The 25,790-nt window shown below is 45.0% G+C and overlaps 1 protein-coding gene across 1 annotated transcript in view; it reads left to right on the forward strand.

Annotated features, from left to right (window-relative positions):
• Positions 1–25,790, forward strand: part of IL1RAPL2 (interleukin 1 receptor accessory protein like 2) — a 307,099-nt gene that overhangs the window by 264,595 nt on the left and 16,714 nt on the right. Inside the window, exons 6-7 of the mRNA XM_065729724.1 lie at positions 21,922–22,051; positions 23,423–23,568. Of these exons, the coding sequence (XP_065585796.1) occupies positions 21,922–22,051; positions 23,423–23,568 (276 nt within the window). The remainder of the gene's footprint in view (positions 1–21,921; positions 22,052–23,422; positions 23,569–25,790) is intronic.

Here is a 25,790-nt window from a genome sequence, read left to right on the forward strand (position 1 = left end):
CTTTCCCAACCTTGGTGATTTTGTGATTCTGTGATTCTATTCTGCTGTGCTTTCACTCTGTTTTGTTTCTTCTCAGTGAAATCATTGTGTGCCATAGTGCAGCAGCTTTTGGTCCTCCTTTTGATGACCTGACCACAGTGGTACTCAATGTCTCTTGTACGGCCTCTCCCTGACCCTGCCAGGGTATTCTACCTGATTCCTTTTTTTGGCTGCTCAAGACTTGGTGACTCTGACAAATGCCACTGCTTCATTAAGGAAATTTTCACAGAATCATGACCAAATGGTACATCAAGAACTTGGCTCAGTAGGTAGTTCACTGTCAATTCCTATCAGATACAATGGGAGCCGGACTTTGCCTCTGCACAGGCGAATAAAGAGGAGAGACATTGTTCAGCACTGGATGCTGCCAAGCAATTTCGTTAAATTTGCTACAGTCAGCCAGTCCACATTTGGCATACAAAGAAATTGCACACAACTTGCTGAAGTGTAATCACTGAGTCACATCGTTGAGTGCTTAATCTCTAGGAAAGTTAACTTTTTCGGCACAGGGTAGAGCACATCAGCAGGATTCTTTCTTGTTTATTCCCAGGTGCTGATAATGCCTTCTGCTTCTCTTGCAAGAGAGATTGTGGGCAATACTACAGGAGTTGCTTTGATGTCATATCACATTGCTTTTACAAACACATCAAAAATGCAAAAGCACAACTTGTTTGCTTTAGCACAACAAAGGGATGAGTACACTTACATCAGAGAACTTGCCAACAGCAGCATCTAAGTTTGTGCACTTCGCTATTAGCTAGATCTTTGGGGGCTCTTTGGGGCCATCTAACAGAACCCTCAGATGCTGCAAATGCACCCATTCCCCTTAGAGTAGTTGGCAGGAATCTATTAAATCAGCAGCTCTTCCTTTGGCAGCTGTGCTGGTAGGAATAAAATGAAAAGGCTGTGCCAGTGTTTACTGACCGCACAGCTGCATCCTCAGGCAGTTACAAAGTGAGTCCCTAACGTGCCTCCTGTGACAGCTGGGCTCTGGCTCAGCCTCCTGATTTCCTTCGTGCCCTCTTCTCGAAGTGTGATGTTCCTTTGAACATTTATTTATTCGTTTGACAGTTGCAATGTCAGTGACAAGGAAACAGAACAAATGGCTGTAGCTTTGCGAAAATGAGTTGGAACTGAGGAAGCCAAAGCCCTCATCAAGTTTTGAATGGTCTGGTCTCTGCACTACTCCAAGGAGCATTGAGTTTTTGCCCAGCTGAAGACATCAGAAGTGTCCTTGTGTACTTGGGTCATGTACGTTAGAGGGTCATTGTCTGTCCTTCAACGTTAATGCTTTTTCTGACAAATCAGCAAGGAAATGGGAAGACTCTAGCCTGTAAGGCATCAGTGGTATTTTTGCTTCAGTCACTTGATTTGACATTTGTTTTTCTGAGGATCTGTCCAGAAATCCATTCCTGCTCCTCCCCTTAGCCTCTTTTGACTCCAAGTAGAGCTTCTCACCAGTATTTCTGTTTGTTATTTTTGATAACCTCTACAGCATCACCCTGGAAAGTGAGAATGGGCCTGTCGGAAGGAATAGTTTCTTAGTGATTTTGCTGTCAGTCTGAAAGGCATCAAAGAAGCTTTCCAAAGTCCTTTATCACTTCAAGCCAGTCTCACCTGAGCCACCCAGAGTGCTTGGCAGGCAAATCTTCTGGTGGTCTTCAGTGTCTGTGGGTCATGGAAGAGGATCGGAAGGGAATGAAAGAGGGCCAGAAGTGAATGAAGTGACCAAGCAGGTATGACTTAACGTGGCCTTAACTGTGATTACTTAACTAAGTAATCATAGGAGAACTTTTATCTTGTTCCTCATGCTTGGGGCTTAAGGATTTTCTAACAGCCAGAATGGATCGAGGGACTGTTAACATAGCCAAGAGATTTGTGTATCAGATTTCTGTTCACCTGCAACTGGACAGTCATTATCTGCTTTCGAAACATTGGCAGCTCAGCTAATGAGCCTCTTCATTCAGAGAAGAGGAAATCAAGCTGCATATTCTACATTCTTAAACCCTTTCAAAGTCCCTGATGAAAAATGCAGAATTTCCAAACTACTAGCAGTTTGGAAACAGGAAAACAGGATAATGCAACAAGTAGCCAACTTGGAGGAGAGTAAAGGTAATCTCATGCGCAGCTTTTGTGCCCACTCGTACCCTTCTGATCATAGAGGCAGCAGGTCAACTTCTTTCCTAAGGGTGATAGGGCTCTGGTCACTAAGGTCAGTCCTGAAGATGCAAGCAGAAGTGAATTAGAAATGCAGTGCTTTCCTAGATGTCTCTATACTTTAGAAATATTAGTTCAGAATACTAACACAAATGTATTTGATATGATTCTGGATTTTGGAAAAACAGCAATCTAGATTTCTCTGTTATCCCCCAGTGATAGGCTTTGTCAGTTTCCTTAGTAAATGGGCTTCTGAAGCGCTTGTGTAGATTCCCAAAGACAGCTGCTGAATGCAGTTGGTACTTCATTGTCTATCCCAAGAAAAACACTATGGAAAAAATTGTAATGAAATGTACAAACATTATGTACAAATTGTATGAAATGTACAAACATTATGGTGGAGCCGAAATAATGATAATAACGACGAGTCCAAATCACAGAAGGGATAAGCCTCTGGAGCAGCTCTGAAAGTCAGCATGAGCTTTGTGTGTGTGCTGAGGGTACAGATAACCTGTGGCCAATTGGTGTGTAAACACGGTGTGTGTATCTGTGAGTACATAAATTCCGGGGGAACTGTCAATAACAGTGTCAGTGCACCCTTACTAATAGCCTACTAATTGTTTGCTGGTTTCTATCGATCTTTAAATTGCATAAAGTCAAGATCAATTTCCTGAGTAATGCTTCTGACATTTGTTAGCAATAACCAATATAATAACTGATCTTAGGTTATCTTGCCTGGAACTAACATTGTAAATGTCCACTGATCAATACATTGCCAAGTAGTGTTTCAGTAATACCTCTTGGAAAAAACTGTTTGTCTCATAGAAGCTCTGTGCCCTGCAGGAGCCCTTCTGAATGTGCAGAATGAGGAGGCTCTCTTTTCCTTCTCTTCCCCTCACATGTATCCATCCAGTCTCTGCTGAGCTGTTGCACTGCCAGTTAAAAAATAATAATAAAAATAATATAAAAATATGCAGTACTTGTATTTAAGAACTGAGTACTGTAGAAGAGCCTGCTGTGGATTCTGATGAATTACAAGAGCTGCTCAGAAAGTAATGCCTCCTATTTTATCCTGTTGGCCCACGATGTCAGAAGCAGATGTCAGTGGTACAGCAGTACAGGTTGAACATTCCCACCAATATCCCACTGTGTGGCCATGAGACAGATGACAGCAGTTTGATTGAGTGGTGTCTGATATAAAAGTGTAGAAGAGGCAAAGGGATGGAATTGAATTCCTCCAAAAACAGCATCCATTGACATCCATCGAAGTGCTGAACACTGATGGAGACCAAACAGTGGATGTGAGCACAGTGAGGCAGAGGGTGGTACATTGCAGCAGTGGTGATGGCAACAGTGGTCCCCTCCACTGGTGCAGATTTGTATGAACACGGTGAAAATACACAGCTAATGGTGGTGACTATGTTGAAAAACAGTGTTTTGTATCTGAGAATTTGTTCTATCCATTATGGTTACTGTGCTCTTCGTATTTGTTGTAGTTTCCAAAGAAATATGTAAATGCCATTACATTTGAAGCAGGCTGTGTACCTTCAAAAAATGCATATTGGGGTTTGGACTAGGGAGTAAATCAGATTACAGTACACTGCGGGTTGTTCGTAGCAATTTTCTCAACCAACACCATCTTGGCACAAGTTCTCTTCATCCACAGCCATCCACTGGCAATGGAGAGGGGAGCGATCAGTCATGATTCCTTCTGTAGACCCCAAGGCTGATTCTTTGCCAGTTGTACTTCCTTGTAGGGAGCCAAAACATTGCATTATTCTTTTCTACTATCAGTAACTCGAAGAGTTAAAAGAAAAGGCTCAAAAAATGCGTGAGATAGTTTGAAAATATATATAAATGCCAGAATGGTCTTCAGGCATTGCTGGGCACTTCTTCATACTTCAATTAGATCACTGAACTTCAGATTTCCCTGTAACCATCAGGATAAAACTTAACATTCTTTTCTGGATTTGTGCCTAAAGGAGACAGAGCACCAGAGTACATGTCTTTGCACACGATACAGTTGCAAGAATTGGCATAGGTACTTTTTGCTCTTCTGAAACTTCAGCATCATTGGATGCTCAACAGAGAATGTGATTTAAGGCAGAGCTGTTTCTGCCCACTTGTCCCCAACTCTGGCTGTATCAGCAAGGTGGATAAAGGAGAGGGTGCTCCCCGGAGGTACCCAGGAGTACTAAGGGAGCTCTAGGCAAAGTGCTGACCCTGCCTGTTTCCTCCTCTCGTTTGATGCTTTGGATGCAATGGTTTGGTTTTCTCCTAATGGGAGAATAAAAATTGCAAATCCGGACGGAGGCTGAAATACTTCTCCCGACCCAAACTGAAGGACCCTACTGAGAAAGGTCTATGTGAAAATGTCACACTTTGAAGAACATAGTAGCATGTATTGAGGACTGGACTGGCTTCCTGAGGTGGTTATGTAACACCAGGAACTCATGAAAGGGAGGTAAGACTGACATGGGTCAAAGCACATTGGAATAGCTTGTTTTGCTCAATTTCATGCATTGAGAAGGAGCTCTCAAAGCACTGGTGATTTGCCATATGCCACGTTCTGCCTCAATGAGAATCTTTTTCTTCTTGCTTCCTCTCCACCACTACTCCCAGTAGATCAGGTTGTATTCGGGATCTGGGCATCTCACAGCTCCAGGTACTTACGGAATCAGAGCTTGATGTTCTGACTCCCAGTGTTGCTATGTATAACAGAAGTCATGAATGCCTCAGCACAAAGGTACTTGGACTTGAAAACCTACCTCAGGGAAATGCTGGTATGGTAGACAAAAGGTTTGCATCAAAAGCAGTAAGATACTTCTATTCTCCACTTAAAATGTCTTAAAAGCAAATGAGGTTTCAAAAAACAAGGGTCATTACAACTGGTCACTGGTCTTCAATTCCCGTTATACCACCATGCCTGCTTGATTCTTAGCGAGGACTGTGACACAGGGCAACAGCTAAGAATGAGGAAAATTCCCCCAACAGGAAGTCAATGGATACTAACGATAAGTACAAAAAAACAATGTCATCTGGTGGCACGCTGCATGCAGGATTGGTTTCTCATTACTATAAACCAACTCATGTAGAACTTGCAGTTTGCCCTGTGCCATAATTTATCCACTAACGCTCTAAACAGATTCATAAAAAATGGCAACCGATCCATATCTATCATGTTTTATGTCTGGGTGAAGAATATGGGTATTAGTTTTATTAAGTTTCATGAAATATCTGCTCTTATATCCCAAGTGATAGATGGCTCTTTGCCAGAGTTGGGTTTTTTTTGTTGTTGTTTTTTTTTTAAGGTGTTGTAGAGATGGAGGGGTGCTGAAGGAGAGAAGAGATGATTGGGTATGATTATTATCTTGCTGAGGACAAAGAAGCTATAAACCCTTTTTGCCTTGGGGAAGTGCATGCAAGAGGCTTTTTGGCATAGCCAGAGCTGTCTATAACAGGGCAATATTTTTGCAGGGCTTCTTGAACACATAGTGCCCAAGTAAATTGATCCTGACAGAAGGCATCCTGTCACAGCTAAGCTCTCTCCTGAGCAAACCTGCCAGCCAGTTTCACCCCACAGCTTTTATGAGTACTGGATCAGTGATTACAAAGCATTTTCCATTCCCAAAAACACAGAGACTCAGCCTCTTTCCGAACGTGCTCTTGACAAAGCACAAATTAACAGGCACAGCATGAGGGTCGGTAAGAAAAGCATTATGAGCAGGGACAGGGAGAGTTGGTCTGCACGGCCCATCCTGGCCTTAAAAATCCATGATGCCTGCAGAAAGCCTGCAGCTACCAGGAGAGCAAAGCAGTGTGAGCCAAGTGAATCCTGGCTGATACTAAAACAACACCAATTAAACAGCAGGAGAGAGCTTCAGTGTTCTGCATGAATCGTGATGGCTTGGAGAGGCAGTGTGCTTTGTGGTGGGCACCAGTAGATTTCCAGGACCTCTTTTTTCTGTCAGCCTGAGCATCAGCGCACTCAATTCTTGTTCTCTACTCATTGTGTAGCTGCATGGGCTGTCGCTGTTACTCCTGCTTTACACCACAACGTGCAGAAAATTCAGGTCAGCATCTCACAGTGCAGCAGCAATAGGACCACTCCATCTGGGGTTATTCAAGGAGATGCACAAAGCAACATGCAACATCAGTGCGTGTCCCAGCACTGGGAATGCTTGCAGTAGGCCAGTGTGGACAAGATTTAAGTTCAAATTTGCATTCTCTTACAAAATACGAGGTAAGTTATCACTAAATCATTCTTCAAAGTCATAAAGCAATATAGTATCTAAGATCCTAATCTGAAAATGTGTCTCTGTGTAGTAATGTGATCTGTGGGATTATATGTGTGTTTCAGACTGCCTAGGTGCATTAGCTTTGGGAGGGCTGGACTGCACAGGAACGGAGCCTGATGGTTACTGAGTGTAGAGTGAGAACCTCACACATCCTTGGGAAAGCATTTTCTGAGTCGTTTACATATTGGTTCTCCTTTGCTAGTTGTTCTGAAGGTATATAGCTAATGACAGGTGTGAAACTGTATTTTTACCACATTTTCAGGCTCATTATCTTAAGAGGTTTAACTGTGCCTGTTCTGCAGCCCTTTAGAGAAGGCTACAGTGAATATCAAGTTGTCTGTCACATCCTGCATCCTCCCACCCATGTTTGCGTGCTTTGCACGTGTGTTTAAAGAGTCTACACAAAATATGCCATAGTAGTCATTGTGCCAAAGCCAAGTGGAAAGCCTTCCTCATGTCTGCAGATAATCTTCAAACCCTATGTAACACATAGCATCCACTTTGGGTCAGACTTATTTCACGTAAATTTTCGTCTTTTTTGATCAAAAGGTAATTTCCTGCAAGGCATCATTAAAGCAATTGAAGGAATTTATTAACTAAATCTATTAATTGTGTAATGATTTGGGAGAAAAGCACAAGTGTGCCTGCAGCTGGTGGCCCCATGGTCCTTGCCAGCCCATGCATGGGCAGGGAGCAGTGCAGCGAGGTGAGCCAGCAGTGGGGTCACACAGCAGAGCTTCAGAAGCTTGCTGGACTGTCTCTGGTTTCCCACAGCTCTTACTGACCCTTTTCTGCTGTAGCTTGGCCTCCTTTCCTCCTGCTTGATAGAATGGTAAACGAGGAATCGTTGATCTGTGATTCTGTGACCCTCGGTCTGCTCATCATGCCTCAGTTTACAGTTAGAAGCGTTTGCTATGTGTTTCCATCCTGGCCATGTCCTGGCTGTGAGGGCTGCTTCTTCCACAGGTTGAGGAACAGCTCCTGGCAGTCCCCTCAGAAAGTGGCCTGGACGCAGCTCCCTGGCTGCCTGCTGGGATGCTGCTGGAGCCCCCTCCAGAACTTTCTCAGCAGCTGGGAGTCTCTGGTGGGAAATGAGGTGCAGGAATGCTGGTTAAAGAGGAGACAGTGTCCTTTGTCTTGCTTTTGTGTTTGCTCCCCATCCCGACACCTGACATCTGAAGGGATGAGTTACACGTCCTGTAACATCAGTGCTGTTGAGTGCAGGCTGTTTAGACTCCACACCCTATTCTGAGAGGCCATGATTTTTGTTAAGTCCTCTAAAATTTCAAACAGTGGCAATTAGCACAAAGTGGAGTTTTGGCTAGCAACACCCAATTGAAGAAGGCAGCTTCGCTGCATCTTGTCTGACTCCAAATCCCAGCACTAAGCATACGTAACATTCAGGTGTCCCTTGTGCTGACAGATAGCTCATTACAGTGAAAATCTGGTATGTGAGCGTTGCCTGAGCCCCACCACAACACAGGAAGGATGTGCATCCCTCAAAAAACTGGGGGAATGGTTCCTGCACAGTGCTTCCTAACTGCTGCTTGCAGGTTTTTTTTAGTAAAATAGACCTGTGGCTGCTGGAGGGGACACATGTGCCTGCATGCGTGCCCAAGGAAGGTGTTCAGAAGCACAGCACTGCCTTTGTGCTGCTCAGTAGGGCACGGGGGCTCTCAGCACTCCCAAGTGCTGTCTCCCCTTGCTGGCAGCACATCATTGGTGGGGCAGCTTCAGAGAAAAGGGAGACCAGCAGTGCTGGGGCTCTGTGCTGCTGCAGGGCAGGTTCAAGAGCTGAACCTGAAGAACCAGCGTGGCCCTGGCAGAGTGGTTTCCATGGTTAATTTTCTCTTTTGTATTCCTGAATTTTCATTTCATTATGTTTGAAATTGACAGGGCTTTGTTCAACATTTGTAGCCAATGGCAATAAGCAGTAAAGATGAGACTTCGCAGAGAGATAAGGCAGGGGAGAAGAAAAGGTGTGAGAAATTGAAATGGCAGGGTCATGGTGAGGACGAGAGGTGTGGAGGAAGGAAATTTGTACCCAGTGTGCTTTGATGAGAAGTTGGAAGAGGAGACCATGAGAGTCAGGGAAGCCCTCAGAGACCAGGCTGGCTTGTCTGGAGCATAGCTGGTGCAAAACAAAAGAAAATCGAACTATTTCTATGTCAGATTAGTGTGTTTGGGAGACAACTCTGGTTTTCTTTCTGGAGTCGAAGGCATCTGAGTATATTTTCATTGAGGAGGGCACAATATGCACTGCCACGCACAAGTGTGTGTCTGCACATAGGATGGGAACTAGCAGCACTGGCTCGTGGCTGGTCTGACACTGTTGTCTGTGGTCATGGCAGGCCTCGCTGCTCGGGCTTCCATGGGGAGTCAAATCCACCGCAAGAGGAACCTCACCATTCAGAGGCTGCGTGCAAGCAGAAGCTGTCTTGCCTTACTACTCGGTAATGGTTTCTCCCTCCTTTCTGTTCAGCTGTTGTCCTAAAATTAAAAATAAAATAAAATAAAATAAAAAAAGATTAAATAGTATTCTTGATGCTGGGGAGCAAACGTTTTCAATTTATTAAGAAAACAGGTTGGAGAATGCATTAAAATTGTTGTGCAAGAAGCCACCTTCCCTTTGCACAGAGTCAGAGGGAGAAGGAAGAGAGAGATTGCCTGTATGGATGGCTGCAAACCATCAGGGCTGTGGTACACACTGCAGCCAAGGGTGACCTCCTTGCATCCCTGCCTCGTGCTCAGGTTTCTCTGCACAGAAGCACAACCCCGGCCCAGGGCTGGTCACACAAAAGGTGACTGCAAGGTTGGAGAACTCCCCGTGGTAAACAGCCACCGTGAAGCCCTTCACAGTGGTCAGAGATGGAGAAAAGGAAAGCACAGCCAAAAGCAGAGCAGCCAGCTTCTGTGGGCAGCGCAGATGCTCCTTTGATTGCTTTTGCATTTCAAGTTACATAAGCCTTGTCTTCTTTTAGTTCTGTGTGAAATTACTCTCTGTGAAATATCCTCTCCTCAGGCACCAGGGAGGCTGATGGCCTTATGTTGGGTGGAAGTGCTGCTCTGTGGTTCTGTTTGTCCCCCTGCACAGTAGTGTATGTCACTCTGGCTCTGACTTCACTTCCATTTGAGCAAGCAAAAAGCACCATGGCACAGGCTCCGAGCAGCTTGCAGATGACTCAACATGACAAAAGCAAAGTGCAGGGTGCCAGCAATCAGGAGCTCCCACAGCCTGGCTGTCACATTGTCCTCTGCTGTGCATCTGAAGCCAGGCAAAGCGTGGGCCAGGCAGTGTCAGGGAGCGAGGCTGTTTGGGACCCAGGAGAGCATGGAGCCCTGCAGCACTGCTGTGCCGGTGGTTATGCAGGTGAGCTGCATCTCCTTTAACTCCCTGAGAAAAGCCACACTAGCTCCAAGCATGGTGGCACCTCAGGTGGCCCATCTGTGGTTCAGGCAAGGCGAAATGTGAAGACCAGAGGCAGGAGATGGAGGACCAGGGGATGAGAGGTACTGTGGGTTTCTCTGAGCACTAGAGAACCAGGCTGCCAGTCCTGTGGGGGCATGCTCTGTGGCTGATCCTCCAGGCAGTGAGCGTGTCCTTGGACTGTCATCCTTCTCTTGCCAGACGCATCTTGGCATTTTCCATCAGCACATAGGACAGGTTTCTCTCTGGTCTCCTTTGAAATGAAAGAACAGGCTTTTTTCCAGCAGCTGAAAGGCAACCTGCTCTCATTAGCCTCTCTGGGGAGCTTGGGTCCCTGTTTGAGCTAACTCTTGAACTGCTGAGGCTGCTCTGGGATGGCTCTGACAAGGCACAGGTGAGGATCTCCATCTCTGTCTTTGCATTCTCCCAGCTGGGGCTTTCTTGCTGTAAAGGCTCATTCCCTATCCCAGCACATACCCTTATCAGACACATGGGAGGTGTTTCCTCTGCTGAGGTTTAATGCCTCCTTTCACTGCAGTCCCCTTTTACTTCCCACCTATTGAAGCCATCTCTCTGAAGCCTTTTTGGGGTGTTGGAAAGATAAAAAGCACTGGAACTGAAAAAGCACTGGAAAAGAAGAAAAAAAATGTAACTTATTTCTGTTATTTGTCCATCTGTTAGCAAATAAATATAGACACTGTAGGGTGGAAAACAAAATGAATAATACTGAATGGTATTGTCAGCCAAGATATTTTATAGATGGTGTAAGTTGGAAAGATTATAAAGATTATAAAGATGGCAAAGAGACAGTCGATGAGGGAGGTGCTCACCCATCTCCAAAGTTTGAGGCACACAGAGGGAAACTCCACAAAGGCTCCAGCCCAACGAATAATTGATGGGTAAGGAAATAGTGATATTTCTGACAGAGAAATGGAGGAAATTAGTCCAGACAAGTTGGTCTTCAATGTGATGCAGCAGAGGTTGCTCAGTGAGAACACAGTAGGCAGCCTGTCCTGTCTCCTGTGCTCAGAGAACCTCGGACTGCTCCCAGAGCTGTACTGGTGGGCGAAGTAAACTCAAGTTTACTTCAACTCAAGAAGTGCTGGAGGGCGAAGTAAACTCAAAGCACTGCCAGCCTTTCACATTGCCCTGTGCATGAAACAACAGTGGCTTTTCTGAACCTGAAAATCCATCCTGGCCTGCAGGCAGCAAAGCTTTGCTCTCCCGGGAAGGGTTTTTAAGATCCCTTCCCGAGCTCCCAAGGTACTGCCTTATATCCCAGCAGCACCATGGGCAAGATGTGAGGAGGGCAGTCCAAGGCTCCAGGACTGTAGGAAAGAAAGGAAAGCTGTGGGCTGCAGGACAGGCTCCTGCTGCCTCCATCCCCTGTATTTTAGAATAGCGAGTGGCCTTTTTAGGATCAACCACATAAACACAGACTAAATTCTCGGAAGGTTGCTCAGATTTATAGGAATAAATGAAAACAGGGTCGTGGAGTTCTCTGCAGCAGGGACGTGGAGCTTCCCCCTCCTCAGTATATTTTAGATTCAAATTCAGAGTGTCTTTTAAGGACTTGAGGGACTTGAGAAGGACCCAACATCTGTCTCTCCAGGAGGTGTCTGTGGGATGGGGTAGTTAGTAAGAATATCCTCTGTAGCCACACAGACTCTGTTCTCGGGGTTCTGGGGCACAAATTGCCATGAATTCAAGTAGGGCAGTTCCCCTTTGCAGGGTCTCTACTCAGACCAGCAAAGTATTCTTTGGTTTTTAGAGTGTTTTAGTCGTCATTGCTCAGCAGTGGAGAGGAAAGGGTGTGTTGTTGGTCTTCCTTGTGTGTTGAGAGCCAGGGGAGGAAGCAGTGTGGCAGAATGTAGTTCTGAGTAAGGCTTCACAATCTGGCGGTCACCCAGGGAAATCTGGGGTTGTTAGACTCCTGTGCAACTAGAATTACATTTAATGTGTGGTTAATGTGAGGGCTATCAACTGCACACAAGGCATGAGGCTTAGAGTAATTCCGCGTCCTCACCACTAATAGGTTTAGGGCAATTGGTCTACTGACTCCTGTAAATCACATCTGTCCGGGAGAAGAGCAAGGTCGTTCTCAGTGGTGCTTACCTGAGCCGATAATGACTCAAGTCACTGAGCACAGGGGTTGTTGCTGTATCTCTTTGGGAAGGAGTCCTTTCAATGCTGGGAAGTTGTCTGAGTTTACAATATTTCTTAGGACCCCTTCAATCATTATGGGCTTGCAAAATTCTTGCTCCTGAGGTGCAAGACTGTTGTTTATGTCTTGTGTCCTGACGAGAACCCAAGAAAGAAGACATGAAACCATTCCTATTTTACTGAGATTCTGTTGATCTTTTTCTAAAGATACTGCTGACCTTAATGTTACTTCTTGTTTTTTTATCACTACTTTCCTTTTAACAAGAAGGGCAAATAAACAATGCTTCTTTTTATTTTGACAAATTAAAGAGATGTAACTTCCTCGTAAGTTCCTTATTGGGTAACTGATGAACAATATTGATTTGCTCAATGAGCAAAATGCGGGTTGTGCTTGTTGAATGGCATGACATTCCTCCTCTCCCTGGATGTTACGTGTAAACTTAAGGAAACAACAAATGGAAATCATTCACTGGAGTTAACTTGGAGAAAATGCCGATCTGTGGGGCTGCTGCTTTTCTTTTTGTGGTGTTTCAATAAACGCAGTGTTAAACACTGACCATTCCCTGACTCAGCACAGCACTTAAATATGCACTTGAATTTAACGAACAAGGAGACTTCTCCCTGTTCAGCAAGATGAAGACGTGGAAAGGAAAGGAAAGGAATGGAGAAAAATACTGGAGGGCAAGTTGGAGAGCAAGAGTGTCCCAAGACTGGCAAAAGGTAGCAGACAGGTCCTTGCCTTCTCCCTGAGACAGCAGATTGCTAGGAGGAGACGGGAACATCTCTTCATGGCCCATCTTTTTGAGGTGGAAACAAACATTGGGCTGCTTCCCCTGCTCACTGTTCTGTTGAATACTTTTCCCCTTCCCTCTCTTCTCCTGAAGCAACACACCTGGAGGCTTCGAGGTGAACTTCTCTTTTGTTCCACTGACTTAATCTCCTAAAGCATTTATGCTGGAGGACTTCGTGCAATTGCTGATGCTTTTTTGTGCTGTTTCAGAAGAGTAAATAGGAATGACTGCACAAGGATGAGGGGCAGGTCTTGTATGGAGCAAAAGGACCCAAGAGTAGGCAAAGGTGGGAGATAACTTTATGTTAGAAAAAGGAGGCAAGTTGCTAGCAAAGAGTCCTCAAACAAGTACCCATCTTTCTTGCAGGCATCAGATGGGAATATGAGACCTAGCCTTCTGCAGAATGCAGTTACTGAAAGGAAACCCATTCTCCCAAGCATTGCTACCCTGAACGAGAGCATATCCATATGGGGCAATCCTGCATCAGCTCACCGAGAGCTTACATTAGGCCATCAGGGAAGAGCACTCTGGTTCTGGATGCCAGTGACAGGTAGTAACAGTCTGAAACCAAACCTTCCCAGCTCACCTGTCACTCAGCACCGCATCTGGGAAGTTGGCAGAGCCAGACGTGGTGCCTGCCACGTGCAAATTGTGCAGGGCTGTGTTTTAGCTCCTGTGCTGTTCTCACAGAGGACCTTCATCACAGCAATCATCATATCTCTATTCCTAAAAATGCACAGAAATGAGATTCTCAAAGGGATCTCAATGCTGAGCACAGGGTATTCAGTACAAGGCAGCTGTCAAGCTGCTTCAGGAAATCCCACTTAACATCTATCTTCATTGCAGGCGAATAACTGACAAGCTAAAATCCTTGACTATCATTTATACCTGAGCACTCAATGACCAAGACCTTCTAAAACTGCCCTCAGGACAGTTTTGAAAAGGGGATAAAGGATTTTAGATGGTTCAGGTGAGGTTTGGTTAGCTGGGGAGCTGTTTGTGGATGCCTTTCTGAGAGAAGGTTGCTCTAGGAAATGTTTTGCCTTGATTGATATGGTGGGGTTTTTTTTGCTGTTTTTTCCTAAAGGCACTAGCAATGTCTGATAAATTTTTATCAGCAGAATTTCAGCCCTGTGTATGCTTTAGTTCTGTTTTGCTATTTCTGTGAGAGCCACAGTCGAGCCTACAAGCAGCACTCGCGCTGGGCTGTGCTTGTGGTGTTTAAATTAGAAATGATTGTGGCTGTGTGGAATGACAGCAAATGCGCGACTTGTGTTCCTGGCAACAAACTGTCTAGAGGTTCAGTTGGGTTTGTTTCATGTTTGGGTTTTTGCTACTTGCTGTTAGTCAGTACTGTTTTTATGTTACTTTTTATATATGCCATTTGCTCACTTGAGCGAGGCAGAAGAGCACAAATATCTCGTGGCTGTGTGTTCTGTGATGTCTCAGGGCATAAGAAATAAGAACAGGGCACAAAACCAGGTTAGAATTAAGATCATAAATTGCAGGGGACAAAACAAGACCTAAAGATCTTTTGCACGTTTTCTGTCAAAGTTTTTCCTTGGCTCTTTCTTCTCCCTGAAGACTTTTACCTTAGAGAAAGCTTTTATTTGAGAGAAAAGCCAATTTATTGTATGTCATGTGTTGCCAGCTGAGAGCTGGGGCTGTGCAGCATGGGGAAGGGAAGGCTGTGGGAAGAGCTGGGAACGGCCTGGCAGTATCTAGGGGGGCTGTGAGAAGGAAGGGGACAGGATCTGAGCAGGGTCTGCTGTGTCAGGACAAGGGGAAATGGTTTCAAACCAGAAGAGGGGAGATTTAGATTGAATATAAGAAAAAGTTCTTTGTGCTTAAGCACAGGCACGAGTTGCTCAGAGGTGATGGTGCCCCATCCCTGCAGACACCCAAGATCAGGCTGGATGGGGCTCCAAGCACCTGACGGAGCTGTGGGTGTCCCTGCTCATTGCAGGGAGTTGGACCAGATGGCTTTCAAGGATCCCTTCAACTCAAATGATTGTATAATTCCACACATATGTTTTTAAATTCTGCTAAACTGATTTGAAATGCCTGGAGGCTAGGTAGATTTGATCTCACTATAAATTTCTCTAATTAAAGCAATTATTATCACTGCACAAAGCAGGTTTCTTTCCGTATTAATTTTATTTAAAATGCTCTCAGTTCATTAATTTCTAGCTGATCTTTAATTATGCAAATGTTTGTCAGGGTCATATTCAGTCATAAATCTCCTGGCTGCTGAAATAGAACTTTAGAAACACCATAGAATTTTCTGGTTCGTTTTGATTTTTTGTTGTGTGGGGTTTTTATATTCATTTCATCCACTAATGCTGGAGATAGCCACTGGATTCCATGAGCATGGTATCTAAAAAAGGATAACGTTTTAGCACACAGCTAGGCTTGTGTTCTGTCGAATAACCAAGTAAAAGAGGAGGTAAAATAAGGCCAGGTTTGGTGATTAGCACTGACTTTGTAAGTCTTGCTGTCCTGAAAAACATACAGACTTCTTTAGGAAGTCATCCCAGCTGGGTCACGGATGAAGCACAGCAGCATCCTCCTGTGTGCAGAGCCAGCTGGGCAGCGTGGGATGATGAAGCAAAAGGAGAATTTCAGTCAGACCTTGAACAGATCAGTGGTCTCAGAGCTGGCCTTGTCTAATTGTAGTGTTTCTGGGTAGACAGAAGATTTCAGGTGGAGCAGCCAGCAAGGACGATTGAAAATGTGTTTTTAATTGTGTTACTCATTCTTGTGAATGGGACAACAGTTACATTTGAGGGGTTGTAAGTTTAAATGGTACGTGGAGATGCCCTATTAGGGTGTGCACCAGCTCTGAATCGTGGAAGATGGGCTTCTTTGAAAGTGCCAGTCTACCAGAACATCCAGAAACAGGGCTGGAATACTGAATTAGGGCAGCCTTGTTACCTGGTTTCCAAACTTTTCAACATTAGCATTCATTGCTTACCACGTCAGTTCAGGATAAGTGGACAAGCAGCAGGTTTTTAATCAAACACAGTACTGAACCATGGCAGACGTATCCCACGAGGTGCCACAGTGTGTGCTGCTGGCTTCAGCCCATCCCTCGAACAGCAAAGAGGATGTCCTTGCAAGGCACTTGGAGAAGACAGAAGTTCTCTACAAAGCAGATAAAAGCCACCACACAGAGAGAGAGTATTTTTCACAAGTCAAGGTCTGTGGTGCCCCTGGCATTTGTTTTGTGGATAAATTGCAGGCAGAAGCTCTGTGTCCCGTATCTTCTTATCCAGGGTGGCTTTCTGAAGGAAAAGAAAATGTGTTCTTTACTCTGTGGTTGTATACAACTCAGGCTGCCTTACCTGAGGAATTTAAATCACTCTGCCGCTCTTTGGCCAGTTTCTAGTGCTTGTAAAACACATTAGAGCAATAATGTTCTTGTCAGTGACACGGTGATTTGCCTTGCAAGCCTAGAGAGTCAGAGCCGATCCTGCTGACAGCCTGCAGAGTGCACTCACGGAGCTGTGATAAGCAGCCTGCCTTCCTCGCCCTACGCATCAGCAAAGTGAGGGAACAACGACAGGAAAAGTGCCTGTGTTACAACTGCTTGTGTGGAGTGGGGAGCTAAGGCTGCTGCTTTGCAATCACCTCTGTTGGTCTTGTAGGGAAAAAGACACGGCAGTGGTAGTAGAGGACCTGCACAGTGCACGTGCACTGACGATAGAGGCTTGGAGCAATGGGATAAGTTTTTCGGTGGCACCAGTGTGCTTTTCTTCCTTTGTGTGTGTGCACATCATCCAACCCTGCTGCAGAAGGACCTGGTGGAGCTGCTGATGGAAATCCAGCTAGCTCTGTGTGCTTGGTACAAGAGGAGGGTCCCTATCTGCCACCTCCCATGCCCTGGAGGTGCAGCCTGCCAGCACCTCTGCTCCTCTGCCCAGTGGCAAAATCCAGCTCAGCCATCTGATTTCTCCCAGAGGATTAATGCATGTTTCTGTGGTTATCACCCCACAGTTCTCTGTTTATTTTCTAACCAGCTCTGCTTGCTTCACTCCAAAGCAGTGCTGATGGGCAGTACTGGGCCCGGGCTTTCTCCTTTTGAGAGTAACTGTGTAGTGTTCTGACAGTCAGCACTTAATTTGGATGTTTGGAATTGTGAGAGAAGGGGCTGCAATGGTGTCCCCTCTGTCTTCCGTTTCTGTTGGTGCTTCTTTCTGTTTCTTACGGGGGTGACAATTGTTTGGGGCTGTGATTGATGATCACAAGCTGTGCAGGGATGCTGAAGCCTGGATCAGGGTTGTTGTGAGTGGTGCTGTGTCTGAAGCAAAACCACAAAAGAATTGGAAGAAAACCTGAACGTTTCGTGCTGTAGTGAAAGACCAAAGAAGGGTTCACAAATGGCTGTTGCAGTTAGGTGAGGTGATTTGCTCTGGGAGTGAAATCCTGATCTGCTGCAAGAATGGAGCAGCAGCAGGATTGTGCATTGTGGCCCTGAATCAAAGCTGACAGATTAAAAAAAAACTAAAAAACAAAAAACCAATAATAATACATTTTCTTGTGCAGAAAAAGTAAAGAAGAAAAAATAATCAGTATTGTAAAAAATAAAAAAAGACTGAAAGTTTGTTTCAGCATAAGTCACATCGTACGGCCTGTGAACAGCTTTTGTTTTTGTGCTGGTTGGTCATCTGGCCTTGGCATTTACGTTTTTAAAGGGTTGAAGAACTTCTAGGTATTTTAACCTTCATTTCTCTGATGCTTGGAGCATGACTTGTTTCAGAAAGCCTGAGCTGCAGTATTTGTCATTCTCTTTCAGAGCATGTCAGACCTGCAGTAAGTACACCCAGCATCCTGCCTGGCTAAATTATTTTGCAGATTCTTTTTCCACCCTTCCCCAGGACTCCTACCCCCACCAGGCAGCTCTTTTGCTTGAATAATTGCATTCCTGCAGAATTACAGAATCACAGAACTGTAGGGGTTGGAAGGGACCTCCAGAGATCATAGAGTCCAACCCCCTGCGAAGCAGCTCCCCAGGTTGCACAGGTAGGTGTCCAGGTGGGTCTCGAACGTCTCCAGAGGAGACTCCACCACCTCTCTGTGCGGCTGTGCCAGTGCTCTCTTGGTCTGAAAAGAAAAAGAAGCATAAGTAATACCCATTGCCAGTGGTTGTGTCTTACCAGCTGGGGGCTTGCAACAAGTCTTCCTGATGGACAGAGGAGGGAACAAGGCTCGGGCTGAGCTGTCTGCTGGAACCTGCGGCCTAACTGTCGCAAGGTGACCCACGGAGCACGAGACACGGCGCTGTCTGTGAGCAGCAGCCTTCTCTAATTCCTCCCCTCGTTTCTGTAAGCATTCTCTTCAGCGTTGATCCATTAGAAATCTCTCTAGTCATTTTCTCTGTTTCTCAGCAATTTATTTTATTAATTGAAATTACATCTGAAACGCCTGTCTGTTTTAAACAGAAACTGTTTATAAATGGAGAACTTTCAGGATACCAGTCATTCTAGGAACTGTGATGAAGTTAATTAAGTGATGCCAGGGGGAATTCTGCTTTAATGAGAACAGTTAGTAGTGGAGCTCTTCAGTGTGGCACAGAATGATGTCCAGAAGTGTTGGGCTGCATGTGATGAGCTGCTGGAGTTTCAGGTTGCCTGCCCATTCTTCTAGCAGTGCCCTCTCTGTGCCAGGAGCCAGCCCCAGAGCCAGGACCTGCAACAGGCACTATCTGTGCTCAGTTTCTCCTTATCTTCTGAGCTTAGGAACGGGGGAATTTGGCCGCAGTGTTGGAAGTCCATTCTTGGGCTGCAGTGCAGTGAGGCACACCCTGTCCTCTTCTAGATGGGAATTTTGTGCAGTTGCCAGAAAACCACTAAAAACAGGTTGCTGCTGTCACCAGCTGTATCTTATTGAGGCTGGAGGACATGCCCCTAGCTGTCCTTAAGGAAACTTCTCTGAGGAGATAGAGAGCTTCTGCAAGGAGGAGCCCGTGTTGCCTTTCCTGAGTTCATCCTGCTGGCTGCTCGTGGATGCCATGTCTGAGCTGCAGTTCGTGCTCAGCTTCAGGAGCTACAGAAGGAGTGGGATGTCCCAGTCTGGCTGGGGTTGAGAGGAGTGGGGTGGGAGGGCTGGGGTTTGGGTGGGATCTGGAAAAATCATCAGGCCTCAAGCTCTTTCCACCTCAGGACAGATCAGCGGGACCCGGATGGTGTGTGTCATGCTGCTATTGAAAGTTACTTGTCCCTATGAGGCAGCCACTTCCACCTCCCTCTGCCAAGTGATGACTGCGCTGATAGGACGAGATGGGATGGGATCATTGAATCATGGAATGGCTTGGGTTAGAAGGGATCCCAAGGATCATCAAGATCCAACCTCCCTGCCACAGGCAGTGCCACCACCCTCCAGATCTGGTACTAGAGCAGGTTGCCCAGGGCCCCATACAGTCTGGTCTTGAACACCTCCAGGGATGGAACATCCACAGCCTCTCTTGGACAGCCTGCTCCAGCACCTCACCTCTCTCTGTGAAGAACATCCCCCTGTCATCCCATCTAAACCTTCCCTCCAAGAGATGGGATGGGATGGGATGGGATGGGGTGGGGTGGGGTGGGGTGGTTCAGGTGGGACCAGTCCCAGTTTCAGAGCTGAACATACTAGTTCCCCCTAACAAATGTTGCCATTGGCCGTGTCAGTTTATTCTGAGGGTTTTCGCTGGCAGCAGAGCTGGAAAACAAATCTACCTGGGCAAATTCAGAGCACAGAGGCTGTGACAGAAGGGCTCCTGACCCCTCCTTTGTGTGTTATTGGAGCTGTGTACCAACAGCTGTTCTGGCTGTTTCTCCTATTTGTATAGAAAACTTTATTTCTTCAGAACAGAGTATTACCTCAGGATATTTGCTCTGCAAGTGTAGAAGTTTTAGGTTCACCTTGGAATATTTTCATTCCCTCGGGGATTTGTGGGTCTTTTTTATAAGTGAAAAAGCTACTGGTTTGAGAAAAAGCACGCCCTGTGATATATCTTGCCTGTAACGCTTCGTGCCCATCACAGTGTGCCAAGTAAAGGGCATATACTGTCAATGCTGACAGGCCACGTCTAGTCTTCTTTTCTTTTTCACATTGCTAAAATTGTCTTTTTCCATTAAAATCAAGCATGGACTGAGCAGCTACATGCTGGGAATTGTTAAGTGGTATTGAAATAGATGCTTATCACACCTCGGAGGCAGGCAGCACCAGCCCTCACACCTGGGGGACACAGCTGGGGCTCCAGCTCTCCCCTCCTGCTGGGGCAGGCAGTGCTGGGCAGTGGGCTAGGAGCAGGAGAAGGCAGGTAGCTCCCAGCTCGTCCTGCAGCACACTTCTTGTGTTCTGGATGTTGGAGCTGGCTGTGTGTAATCTGTAAGCATCAGCATGTGCTCGGTGGCCAGCTGTGGGACCAGAGATCACAGAGAATGGCGGGATAATGAAAGATTCTGACAAACGTCCTCAGGATAAACATTCTGATTTTCTTTCCATTTTTGTCTTTTGATATTTGAAAAACACAGAGACAAGTACAGTCTTCAAACCTTTTCTTGCCATATCCTAAAGTTTCAAAAGGACTTGTAATTTTGGCTCTTGACTTGGAAACAATTTAAAGGCGTCTGATTTTCAGCGGCTGGGAATGCTGCTCTTCCTGAATAATCAGACTCTTTTGACATGTCTTAAATTGGGCACTGGAATAATGGATAGGCAGATACAAGTAGTTGACTTAGCACAGCTCTGTGGGGGTTTAGGCAAAGATGCTTAAAGACACGGCTCTGATATGCTGTGATATTCATGCAGCTGGTTATCACCACTGAACAGATAAGAGGCTCTGATTAAGGCACAGAAATTCCATCGTGTGAGACCATTACCCCATGTTCATCCAAGTGATGTGCTCCAGATGGGTAGCCCTCTTTGAAAAAAAGTGTAGGCCTGTTCTTATTCGAGTGTCAGAAGTGTCTCCTGCTGGCACTAAGAATGACTGGCATGATAAAACATTCCTTCTAACTACAGCCGAATGCATTACTTGAACTTTCCCCGTCTGATCGTGGCCCTGGAAGGTCCAGCAGCAGTTTGCATTGATATGAGATGAGTCCTGTGTAGGTTGGAGATCCTATGTAGGTTGGTGACACTACAGCTGCTTTTGTGACCCAGACTACTTAAGCTGAGTAAAACGAAAAGGTGGGTGCAGCAGCAGCCGTATGTGCACACTAAGGAATGGAGATGGTTCTCTTGAATTTCCTGGCTTATTTTTTCTCCTTTGTCTTCTGCAGGCAGACAACCATCTGTCCTGGCATAAGCACTGCAGTGTTTGACTTGCTAGTACAGCCAAAGCCATAGGCAGACAGAAAACCATGTAAATGCTGAATTCTTGGAAAGAAAAGGAAACTCATTAGTTTCCAAGTTTTATTTTCTTCCTTTAGAAAGTGTTTTTGAAGAGCTGAAGGGGAGAGTTCTTTCCTGTATTACTTGGGCGATGCTTTGAAGTTTGGTCCTTTGCCAAAAGCCTGTTGAGAGTAATACAAGAGTTGCTGGTGCTTACTAGCACATATTACTTGGGGACATTTAAAAGCCCTCTGAGCAGCTTACCAAGACTTCATTAACATTTGATTTCTATCCAAGTGGCAGTACGCAGCATTGGTGATTTTACCTGCCTTTTAGGGTACACCCTCCAGTCCTTGTAGGAATTCCAGGAGTCTGACAAATTCATCTTTTTTTAATTATTATTTTTATTTTTTCTTGATAAGCAACTGACAATAAGCAATTGACAATTCTTAATAAGCAATTGACAACTTTGTACATTGTCACCATTTCCATAGCCTCTCATTGCTCAAGTAGTATCTCTCTGGGAAAAATGAAATGAAGTATAACCTCAGAGTTTCTTTTCACAGCAATTTCCTCTTAGCTGCAAATCCACACCAGTGTTTTCCTTACATTTTGTAGTTAGACACCATTTTTTCCCCCAGTTTTATGTGGGGAGGTTCATCACATGCTGGGTTCTCTCCATAGCAGCTGTGTCAGTGCTTCTAACCATCTCTCTTCTTGTGGTCCTCAGGCAATCCACTGACTGTGGCCTGCAAAGCTTTCTTTGGGTTCAGTGGAGAATCTGGCCCCATGATCTACTGGATGAAAGGGGAAAAATTCATAGAAGAATTAGAAGGTCACATTAGAGAAGGCGAAATCAGGTACGTTTTGGAGTGTTTACTTTTAGAAATGTGGTATGTCCCAAAAGCCTGTTTGTGGTTTGTTTTCAGAACAGATTTTAATTGGAATTGGAAACAGTTCTCTATCTAAAGACCGATGAATGACTTGGAGGCAGGGCAGCATGAGATACACTCTCTCCAGCAAATACATTTTTAAGACATAGTAGCTACCCTAGATGCCTGAAAATGTGTCACCATGTTTGCCTGACAGTAGCTGAAACATCTCTTGTTAAAGACCCAAAACAACTTTGGTTTGTCATGGAGAATTTTGGTGTCTGTTGCTATTGATGAAAAGTGTGATGGTCTCCAGAAGAGGCAATTCCCATGCAAACAGTGCTCCGGTTGATTACCCGCCTTCCCATGTGCCTTCCACATGTCTCTGGAGAAAATATTTCATTTTTGTAAATAGAATAAAACTAAATTAAATCAACATAAAATAGTTTTATCTGTAAAGCCATGTTAGACTGCCAGCAGAGCTGTGTGCAAGGTTGAGTTCACAGGCTTCAGACTGTGAGGGCAGCGTGCACATTTTGTTTATCCCCTGCCGTATTTTGCAGCAGAGCACTAACAGGATCAAACAAATCTGGCAGATACATGACGTTACATTTCCTTGTTCAAAGGACCAGTCACTTTCTTGAGCAACTGATAAGAAACCTTTCATGAAAAGAAGAGCATTTTATTTTTAGACTTATGCCATCACTGGGAAAAAACTTGTGTTTATGTTGCATTATTTGTTGTGTTCACGTTAGAACGATGACATGAAAAGACTGTACCTCTGACCTGAAACTCACTACAACTTCCTTTTCCCTTTTGGTGATTTTGTTTGTCTCCTCTGTCTTCTCAATGGAGCAGAGAGCTCTTGTTCTTGATACTGTCCCCTTTACAATTAGGATCTACACCGAAAAAAAAGAGGAAAGTAGCATAGCTCCTTCCATTGGTTTTCAAGGCTGAAATAAAATGGAGCACAGGACACAGTCTTTAAAATACCACCTTACAATTTGCTTGGCCATGCATCTTTACTTCTGTGGAAATTGAGTATTATTTTAAAAGAAGACCAGGTTTTATCATGTTAATTCTAGTGGAGCTGAAGAAGGCACATGCAGCCGTTACACTCATAGCCACTCTTCCCACACTAGCTTCTCCTCAGCACAGACATGAGGGGACAAAAAGGGGTTGGATTGTTGTGAAAGTTGCTCCTATGAGGTCTTCCAGGCCACCCTAGTCTCCTTCAAGTTCTTCTCCAGAACTGTGAGGAAGCCTGGAACATTCTGTACCATGGCTTCTGGGAATCTTCCCCCCAACCCCCACCCCCCTTTTATTGTAGTTAAAAGAAGGGTGCATGTTTCCTTCCAGACTCCTCAGAGAACATCTTGGAGAAAAAGAAGTTGAATTGACATTGATCTTTGATGCTGTAGAGGAGGCAGATCTGGCTAACTATACGTGTCACGTGGAAAACAGAAATGGACGGAAACATGCCAGCATTCTTCTGCGCAAGAAAGGTAATGCCCTTTATTTTATTAGCTGCACTCCCTCTTGCCTTGGCAGCTGTGGGTCAGCCAAACTACAAGGTGCTACTATGCTCTTCTGTTTGTAGAAGTCATTACCATAGGGCATGTAACACACTCTCATTACAGTTCTTACCTGCTTAGTTCAATTACCTCTTCTAATTATAAGTACTGTGACATTTAAATTTATCTGTGATCTCTTTAAGACAGAGTGTCTCAGTACTAAAGCTGTTGGGAGAGCAAGGAAAAGTTGCATGTTAGTGTCAGTTAAAAAGCAGTGCTCTCCATCATCACCCAGCAGAGATATCCTCACAGATAGCCCTCTTTTAAGGTGTAAATAGACTGTTGGTACCTGAGTGTGCTGCAGGCTGAGCCTAGGGTTAGAGGCCACCATGGGACTGATGAACTAAGAGCCAGGAGACTGAACTGGAAGACCAGCCAAGGTATCTGTAGGTGGGGTTGAGACCTTGGTTCTGGAAGACAATCCTAGCCTGCGGTAGACCTAGAGGCATGCTGCACAATTAAGTGCTGTGTTTCATGTCTGTAATTCATGCCCTTGGATAATCTGTATAAAATCAATTGTGAGGGAGAAGTGGTATTGGTTCAAATCAGGGCTACCGGGAAGAGAAAATACTGGGGTCAGTATCCTGTTTTTACTATTTCCTGTCACCCACAGGTTATATGTATGAAAGTACATTACCAAGTCCTGCCAAAATAGGATCAATTCTGCTTAAACACTTTCCTGTTCATGCTAGAGTTTGTGCCTTCCCAGAAAGACTATAACATAGGATCACAGAATCATAGGGGTTGGAAGAGACCGCTGGAGCTCCCCCAGTCCAACCCTGTGCTAAAGCAGATCCCTCCAGCAGTCACACAGAAAGCATGCAGGCAGGTTTTTAATATCATCAGGGAAGGAGGCACCACAGCCTCTCAGGGCAGACTCCACAGCCTCTCGTTGGCTGTGCTTCATGCTAAGGACAGGAATACAGAAGCTGCAAAACTACCCTGCAGAGCAGGGGCCTGCAGCTGCGATGTGGAACGCACACGAATGTTTATTCAGCATCTCAATTGACAGGATGTCACAACTTTAATTAAGGAAACTGGTCATCGTGGTGAAGGATTAGTCTCGTTAGTGCAGAAAGCGTTCTACCTTCCCATCCATTGAACCTAATAAATATACAGCTGATATCTTTGTTGACACTGTTAAATGTTCAGCTGTGTCGCGTGTATTAGAATAACAAGCTAGGTTTATTTATAACAAGAAAATGCAGACATTTCAGAGCTCTGCTGGAATTATGGAAGAAGGCACTGCTGAATACAGAATTCAGAGGTGGACAAGATCACTTCTCAGCTGCTGTTTTATTTCTATCTGAATTGTGGCTCTAGAGAGCTTATATTCTCCTCAGGCATTTTGAGTAGTTTGTTTTCATGCTATTAAAGTGCCATTTAAAATATCCCCACTTTGTCCTTTGAATACCTGTCCCATTGTCATGGTTTTATTAAATTCTTACTAACACTTGACCAAACTTTTCCCATCTGCAGTTTGATATAATGCCTCTTATCCTAGCTTTCTCCTGCTTGGGTTTGGTTGTAGAGTATTGATAAGCCAGGAAATACTACAGTATCACTCACCTGTGGCAGGAGTTAGGGCAGGGCAGGTAGAAGGCTGTTGACCAGTAGTACCCTGTATGCATGTCAGAGGATCATGGATTCTTATTATAATATCCTGGAGTTTTTCAGAAGCTGGGAACAGCACTTGGGAACAGCAAGAGAGAAACACAGACCTCTCTTTCAGAGAAACCTCCATCCAGAGTCCTACCTGCTAAAGGCTGCCTTGTCCCTGTTCAGCACCAAGTGCTTGTGGCTCAGTTTTGTTTCCAGCTTGCCACAGTGCTACAGATTGTGTCTGCCCTCAGTTCAGAGGAGTGACTGCAGCATGTCAGGTGTACCCAGGATGGCTTTGATCATGTCTACTGTTGAATTGGGAAGATTGGAATTAAAATCTGAAAACAGGGATAAAAGCCAGAAAGTCAGATCCAAGTTCGACATCTAGTATAAGATTCTAGAATTCTTTAAGGAGGGAAAAAAAAAGTGATTGCACAAATATTTAAGGTACAAATGTTGAAGTCTTTTGCTGCATTAGAGGGAAAGTACTTTCTCAGAACACAGGAGTGCCTTCTGTACAACATTAGTGTTTTGGTAGCCTCAGAGCATGT

The sequence above is a fragment of the Cyrtonyx montezumae genome, unplaced genomic scaffold (assembly GCF_038088225.1).
Source record: "Cyrtonyx montezumae isolate F1298 unplaced genomic scaffold, pur_monq_1.0 scaffold_11, whole genome shotgun sequence".
NCBI lineage: Eukaryota > Metazoa > Chordata > Aves > Galliformes > Odontophoridae > Cyrtonyx > Cyrtonyx montezumae.